General features: G+C 44.4%; 1 protein-coding gene across 4 annotated transcripts in view; it reads right to left on the reverse strand.

The window, feature by feature from the left end:
- Positions 1-7,285, reverse strand: part of runx2b (RUNX family transcription factor 2b) — a 41,981-nt gene extending 34,696 nt beyond the window's left edge. Inside the window, exons 1-2 of one of the 4 annotated variants that reach the window (XM_058613920.1) lie at positions 6,428-7,285; positions 6,090-6,213 (exon numbers count right to left, since the gene is read on the reverse strand). In XM_058613920.1, the coding sequence (XP_058469903.1) occupies positions 6,090-6,147 (58 nt within the window). In that variant the 5' untranslated portion in view covers positions 6,148-6,213; positions 6,428-7,285. Of the gene's footprint in view, positions 1-6,089; positions 6,381-6,423 lie in introns of those variants that run through there. The other 3 variants (XM_058613915.1, XM_058613916.1, XM_058613917.1) reach the window with 3 other exon arrangements.
- Positions 7,286-8,244: the final 959 nt, after the last annotated feature.

The raw sequence follows: 8,244 nt of genomic DNA on the forward strand, positions 1-8,244 counted from the left end.
CTCTCTCTCTCTCTTTCTCTCTCTCTCTCTCTCTCTCTCTCTCTCTCTCTCTCTCTCTCTCTCTCTCTCTCTCTCTCTCTCTCTCTCTCTCTCTCTCTCGAGGCCACTTTATAAATGAGAGCTACCATTTCAAGCTCCCCAGAGACTTGTCAATACCAGCTACACACACTATTCAAAGTTCAAAGACTAGCAACCCCCTGCACACACCTACACACACACTCTGCTGGCCCCCTTTGTACCTCTGGGGCATATTTAATTTCAGTTGTATGTGCACTGTATGCATGCATGTGCGTGTGTGACGCAGGTGGTACTGCCCCGGAGACTTTGATTATTGCTGTGACCAAAGCATTGCCGCCTCGTCACATTTGTCATCACCCTTTTCCTGAAAGCGTGGGTGGGTTGGGAAGGATGAAGGGAGGACAAAAAGGGAAGGAGAAGGCAGAAGGAAAGGGAAGAAGAGGAAAGAGGAGTGCAGATGAAGGTAAATGGCCACCCCCGCGGTGCCATATGGGAGGTGGCCTGCCGGAGTCAGTCTTGTGTTGCGATCACTGGATGCGTCACACACGCAAACCGATCCTACCATCTGTATCATATCTCTTCCTCTTTTTCACTTGCACTTTACCCTTTTTCTCGCGTACAGTGTTTCTTTGCGCTCTCTAATTTTCTAACATTCTATTCCTCGCGCTCACATGAAAGAGTAAACGCGCAGCCTCTTTCTTCCACACATGCTCGCAGGCTTCCAAACTTGTCAGACCACCATAAAAGGCTTGAGTGGGCGTAGTCTCAAGTGGGTGGGCACTTTGATTTTCAGGTGTATTTGATCTGTTGTGTTCACACCTCGGTGCTGGCAGGGGGCCCACTGCGTGGGCAGGTAATTTGAGCAAATTAGGAGATGGGGCCTGCGTGTTATTAATGACACCCCATACCCTTCAGTGCACGTCCACCCTATTGTTCCCTCCTCTGCACACACCTTTCTTTTCTTCCGCTCAGAGTCCCCCAATCCCATCTGCACCTCCTGCTCAACACCCACCCTCAGCGCCTCTGAAGGCGATGTGTATGGAATGCATACATACACAGATACACACGCAGTGCACATGGGACGGACGCAGCAGGAGGAGGGGGGATTGGTTCCAGGTGCCTGTTTGAGTGAGAGCATAAATCAAGCAGACAGATCTTTTTGTCACAGACACCTTTAACACACACACACACACACACACAGTACTGTAATTGCGTTTGCATAGTAGTAACTGCAAATCTCACTGTCACCTTTCCATTATATAGCCGAATACCAAACTGCCATTTAAAAATACAAAGTTACAACACAAGTGTTTTTTTTTTTAAATGTGCGCTGACTGATGAGTGATTACAACTTCAGAGAAAGTGAGCACTGATACCAACGTCTGCAGACACGTTGTAACAAAGTGTACTTATCTGCGCAGGCAGCGCCACTGATCTGTTGCCAAGCTATTGATCACAGCCGGAGCTGTGAGTAACTCTTTGTGAGGCACCTTTACTCATCCCAGTTTACTGTCTCCTTGAAAATGAAGCACGAATCTAAACATTCCATGTTTGCTCTGAGACACGTTCTGTGTTATTATCGTCGTATTAATGATCAGTATTGCTTCAAAAATACGGCTAACGCGAGCTGCTCTTTTCATGACCTGCTGCTAAGTCGGTTTATGTACTCAGGAGTCCCTGCCTAAGTCAGAAGGGATACTGCATTCCTCTAAGATTAAACTAACAAGGGGAAAAACCTTCCTTTTTCTCCATCAAGGGACAGAACAGGTAAGGCCTTGTGCAGATGCTGTGGCCGCGCTCTCACTCACATCGTTACAGGCCTGAATGCAAACATCCAGGAGGCTCAACACTCCATATTTCCCCCATATAGAAACATGGCTTTGACTGTTTCACAGGTAAACAATGCTGCCCACGTTCCCCCTGGTCTCAGCTTTGCTTAAAGTCATCGCCCAACTTAAATAAAAGTCAAATCTGAATACTCGAGTGGAAGAGAGAAACGACAATGAGAGCGGAGTGAAAGATGAATATGAATACCGGGGTTCTGTTTCATTAGGGCGAACAATTTTCAAAGTGTTAGGTAGTTACTTCCTCTCCGAGGACTTACATCGGATAACGGTAATTCACACAGCATGACGCAACTGAAATGCATGAAGGGCCACAAGATCTTGTTAAATGTGGAAATAGCAAGCTTCACTGGCTATTGCAATGGCATTGAGCTACCTAGTAATTATGGTGCATTCAAAAATCACAGCTATGCAAGGCACGAGTTTGAAGAGCTAAGAAGAATGCACTTATTTTACTCGGACCCCAAAAAAACACTGCAACGCTATCAGACATTTGCATTTAGAGAAAAAGTTTGGTCAAAAGGCACAAATAGGTTTTATTGCACTCCTGAGAAGATTGTATTTGAGTGTTTTATCAACACTTTATACAGGCAGAAACCTAGAGTAAGCACAGTCAGCTGGCAGGTTGCCTTTTCATAACAATGTAATTAGCCCCACAGCTACTGAATATGAGGATAAAGCCAGCGATAATACACAGTGTCAGTGAGTATTTACACTCAACTCTGCGTTTGTTGTTGCAGTCTCCGTATCACAGGAGTCAGTCTCTCCTGGCATGTTTCAATAAGTCCTCGCGGCTTCATTTGGAAGGAGAAGCAGATATTGTCAGTCGTAGAGAGGCAATGAGGTTTGCCAGTTGATACTAGATTAAAATAATAATAAAAATCAGACAGTCAGGGTTAAATCTCTGAACAATGCCACATTACTGATGGGATATTTTAATCCCCTTCTTTGATATATAACGCTTCAAAACGTGCACATGTCCATGTAAAAAAAAAAAACTCACGTAACTTTCTACACAACTTTCACATCCTCAGCAGTGGGAAAACGTATTTCAGGCCGTTAAACTCACAGGTTCTAGTTTTCTCACGACACTCTCATTTAGACCTTAATAGCTACCTCCAGCCTATTTAGGGCCATAATCAACCCACCATTCACTCTCACCACACTTTGAGTGAAAATACAGAGCAATTAATCTATCTTTGATTAAACACTGATCATATTAACCCTCTGTGCCTCCCTGATTACTCCAAGGAATTATGTGGACTAATGTGCACTAATAAGTCCTAATAGCTGGTGCGGCTCGCAAAAACACACAGCGCCATTTTACTCCATCAGTACGACCCTGCTGGGATTAAATAACATGTTTGCCTCAGAGGTACAATTAAGCATCGCTAAATAGAGTTCCTTTGAGCCCGGAGTTAAGGGAAGAGTCTTCTCAGCACAGTAGCAGCCAGTGAAGCACTACGATTTTTTCCCCCCTGGCTTTTTCAAATTACCTATTGATGAGTGGGCTTCACGTCTCTCCCCTGGCTGTGGGGGGAGAAGGGGAGGATGTCTGGTTCACTTTTAAGATGTCTCCAAGAAGCAGGCCTGTGGTTAGATCTAAGGCAACACTTATGCAACAGAAGCTGCCTTTCTCAAATACATATACGGTTTCCCTGCAAATTATCGGAGATTTTCTTTGGGGAAAGTTTTCCGCCCCGGGTTTCTAGATATTTACCCACATCAACCCGCTATCCTTTTGATCGTGTTGATTTGGGTCCGTCTGTGTAAGCACTTTTTTTTTTTTTTTTTTTTACTCTACTACTACACAACTTTACTGAACGATAATTGCTCCCATGACTTAATTGTCTATATGTAATTAAGTTTGTAATAGAGAAAAGAGGCACTTAAAAGTTCCCCAGAGAGCCATGGTGGTTGAGTGGGTGCCACACATGTTGGAGATTATTTCTCTCTCCACAGCTGATGTGCCAGTATGAGCAGTTATAAAAATGGATTTGAGGTAGTTAAATGAAAATTGCTTGATGTAAATGCCAAGGCAAATTTTAATGAGAGCCCTTTGGAATATTTGCCCGCTCCCTCAAGTCAGCTCATCGTTGGTAATGTGCACTCAGCCCTAAATTAAAAATGTCCTTCAGAAGGCAAATGAGTAATGTGTATGTAACTAACAAAACAATCTTTTGTAACCCGTGTCCTCACTTAACTAGCCGATGCCAGACAAACAGATCCAGAACAAACATTAGGAAATATTGTATAAAAAGTGTCTCATGGTTTTTTTTTTTGTTTTTTTTAGAGTAAACGTTGTAATTAAAAGTCTGTGTTACAATATTTCACTTTAATGACCACTCAAACTCAGCTTCTGAAATTCACACCCCTGTTTGTCTGATCAAATAAATGACAATTTTATTTCTAATTTCTACTCGTCTTCACGCAGTGCAGCACGCTACATTTATTTATTTTAAATTAGAAATTCAACAGAAAGCGCTGGAGGTCTTGCAAAGTCGCATCACGGAGTTGAGGGGACTTTTTGTGGTTTACACTGACAGATTTATTACACGAGCGGGGGCAGCATCAGTGGGCCGCACCTCACTATCAATCAACAATATTTAATATGAGACTTGATCAGTGATGATCATCCTCTAATGCCTTTCCACCTGAACATGTGCACACATCTGCTCCTCTCTCTCTCTCTCTGCCACTACTACAGTATATGCTTTCAATTTCCTGCTGCGCTGCTCCTGTCCTCTCCTGCGCTCCGACCCCGGAGACACAGCGAGGGGTCAGGGGGTTAACATGGTAATAGGTGGTGGTGATTGGTAGAAGACGCTCACTCTCTCCCAGCTTTCAGAGCGCATTAAGAGCCACCCTGCTTCTGTGTGGAGCAGGAGACCCAGCACAGCTGTGTCTGACCACGGAGTGACTTCTTAAAAACATCTTTTATAAATCTGAATTGGACAGTGAAGTGGGAGTCTGTGGACCGGAGCGAAGGAAGAGAGACAGAGGGGGGGAGAGAAGGAGGGGTGGAGGTCTACTGAACCCAGCCTGACTATTCCTTGTGTCGCACCGCGATGAAAATGTTTGTTTAAATTTGACTATTCTGGCAAACTTGAAACATCATTGATTTAACTCATTAAATTAGACAGTGTGAAGAAGCTGGCACAGTAAAAAGAAAAGACAACAAAAAACCTGCGTCCCAAAGTTTGCAAATCAGTCTTCAAGGGTAATTAAAAATTTAAGTTGATGAATGCCACTTGAATTTTTTTTGACTTGCTTCCTTACTTGAATTTAAGACTGAGCAAATTAGGTATGAATAAATATTAAGAATAAATCATCTGAGCAGCATACTTGTGTAATTCTTGTGTAATATGAAGATTTTCAATTGAAAGAAAATGTGCTAAGGATGAATTTTTTAAGCATGTATATACAAATCAGAAAAAATAATTATTCTTTCTTACTTAAGTAATTTGCAGAAAGCAGTAAATAGGGATAACGTGGGGGGTTACGAGTTCAAATTAATTACTACAGTGCCAGAATTATGAATTCATGATATGGAAGTTGACATGGAGCAACTTCTTGTTCAAATTTATGTCTGTTGAGTAAAAGCTCCCCGGAGGCTGCGGAAATTGATGCTGATTAATTAATGACAGCAGTACGACTACACAATTTCAGGAAGCCATTACAGACCTTTCTTGGCAAACTAATCAATATGTCTTCCCTACACATTACAGAGACACCCAACACACACGATACAGTAATCCCCACATCTTGTTTCAATGCTCAACTGTAAACCCTCTTGTGCAACGTCTGTTTACGTTTGTCAAAAATATCATCCGTGCTTTTGTTTTTGGTTCTGCAATGGCACTGCTTTGTAAATCTAAGGGTATTTTGCACAAACATGTCATCTCCCTCTTTCAGAAATATTTATAAACATTACATTGAGTAAATACTGGAATATCTAAATGCGGAGAGAGAGGGTGTTTGTGCACCACAAAAAACTGTGATGGTAGCTGGGTCTTTCCTCTACCACAAAAGCCGGGACCCTGAGAGCACGGGTCTTCGTTCCCCTTCACTCATGTGGACCCAAAATCCTTCAATCAGATCCAACAACCTTACCCACAAATACTCAACCCTCTATGCAGACCTCAACGCCTGACCCCAAGTCCTCCCCATGACCCAAGCCCTTAACCCAAATCCAGACCCAGCAGAGTCCAGTGAAGCAGTACTCACCCCAGAAGAAGTTTTGTTGACATGGTGTCACTGTGCTGAAAAGGCTGTTAGATGCCATAGCTGCCTCTGGTTGCAGCAAGCCCCACTTTTGTTCCTCTGTGGTTTCCGTGACCCTTGACACGTCCTAAACCAAGAGCACGAAGCATGTCATGAAGAAAAAAATGGAAAAGCCATCCACAAGACATGCTTTTACATATCAACTATTTGGATGACCACAAGTAACAACCAGGTCTGGTTTTATAGAGAAAAAAAATGTGCAGAGGCAAATATCGCCTTTGTGGATAGATCAGATGGTGTCGGACTTGCTTGCTTGGCGAGTGTGGTTGGAACGTACTTACTCGCTTAGCGCCGTCCTTGTGACTGGTGCTGGCCTGCGACGATTAACCATTTACACTCCAGGTCGCCCTCAAACACCAACCCCGAGCCGCACGTCTGTGGTTCTGTGGTTGTTTGGGAGGCGAGCAGAGCCCTCACACAACCCAAAAGGCACCAGCTTTAAAACTCGTCTCTTTCCTGCCCTCCATGTGCCGTCACTGGAGAGCCTGGGTCACATGCCCTCTGACGTCATCACGGCTCAGCAGTTGAGTGGGACAGCCTACCGCTGTGGCTTTCTTCCGTCTCCTCTCGTCTCTGTGGATTTTTTTTCTCTCTCTGGCTCCCCTCCTTCTCTGTTGCGCGTGGATCGGCAGCGTTTCCAAGCTCTCTGGGGGATCAGGGTCTGACGCTCCCATGAGTCAGGAGGCTTCAGTGGGGGCAGCTTGTTCAACCGCCCATGCCTCCTCAGCATATGGGCAACAGCGCTCTCTCTCTTCACTCTTTCATCCCCCTCCCTTTTCCTCTGTCAATGGCTGTCTCTCTGACTCTGCTGCTCCTTCCCTCAACTCCTATAACAGGCTGCTGTGCTGCTTCTGTCTGCCTCTGAGCAGGGAGAGCCGAGCTTGGTAAGATTTGAGGGTGTGAGTGAGGAACGAGTGGCTGGCTGGCTGGCGGTGTGAGACTGGGTGTGTACATGTGTATGAATGTGTGCAGCAGAGAGAATGGGGGAAGAGAGACAGAGCGGCGTGTGTGTGTGTGTGTTTATGTGTGTGTGTGCGTGAGTGTGAAGAGACAGCGGAGGTGGTGTGAAAGCAGCTTATTTACAGAAGGGTGTCTCTAGAGAGTCGCTGTCACCTTTTGCAGCCTGAACGTGTTCCCTTTCTGTCGTCTCACACCCTTTAACCTGTTGTGTCACAGACAGTATAGTGTTATTACCTTGTCTGTGCTTGTGCATGTATGCATGCAAGCTCGTACCACGCTCGATATGTTTCTCATCTATGTGGGAGATTCCTGCAGGAGACCGTAAATCAAGGTCACCTGTTGCCTCGGTGGAAAAAAGAAAAAAGACGCCTCCTCATGTCTCGCACGGGGAAACACACACCGTTGAGCAGACGCCCCGGCAAGAATGGCCCGTCAACATGTTGAGTAGCGCAGACAACACACAATAACGATGAATCATCACAAAAACAACGATTCCCACGCTTGCCCTGTGGGTGCACGGCTTTAAGTCCCAGCACAATGTCACGCCTCGTCTTTGATCAGTGATCACAGGTCTGTGCTGCAGCAGATCCAGAGGCAGATTAGCACCGAAGAAGAAGGAGAAGACAGCGAGGATTGCAGCTGTAGTTACACGGGCTCACAAGTATTCAAATACATACATTTGATTGGTATCATCTTGATACCAGTCAGAGGGAAAGCATGATGAAGTTGATGATGAAGAGCAGTAGTGCCTCAGAATCGTGTTGTTGCCAGAAACTGACTCTGAATCAGTAACTTGCATAAATCTATTACTATTTTATAAAGCTATTACTATTTCACCTGCACATCATGGCATTTAGACATAAAGGTATAGTGTTGCTTTCATTGCTTTTGTGATTTGACCAAAATTCCAGAATTTCTGTTGTTTTTTCTCTCGCAGATGTGAAAATTACACATTTCGGCAGCACATTTTTCTTGGAGGAGATTTCTCCAATCACTTTGGATAACACACACACACACACACACACACACACACGCACAGTTTGTTACTGTGAAAAGTTGAAAAACGTCTAACTGAAAACTGTTGTGAACACCACAAAACAATTTACTATCACCTGTGTTGTATTAGACGAGTGCAGAT

Source organism: Solea solea, chromosome 17, assembly GCF_958295425.1.
Source record: "Solea solea chromosome 17, fSolSol10.1, whole genome shotgun sequence".
NCBI classification, from domain to species: domain Eukaryota; kingdom Metazoa; phylum Chordata; class Actinopteri; order Pleuronectiformes; family Soleidae; genus Solea; species Solea solea.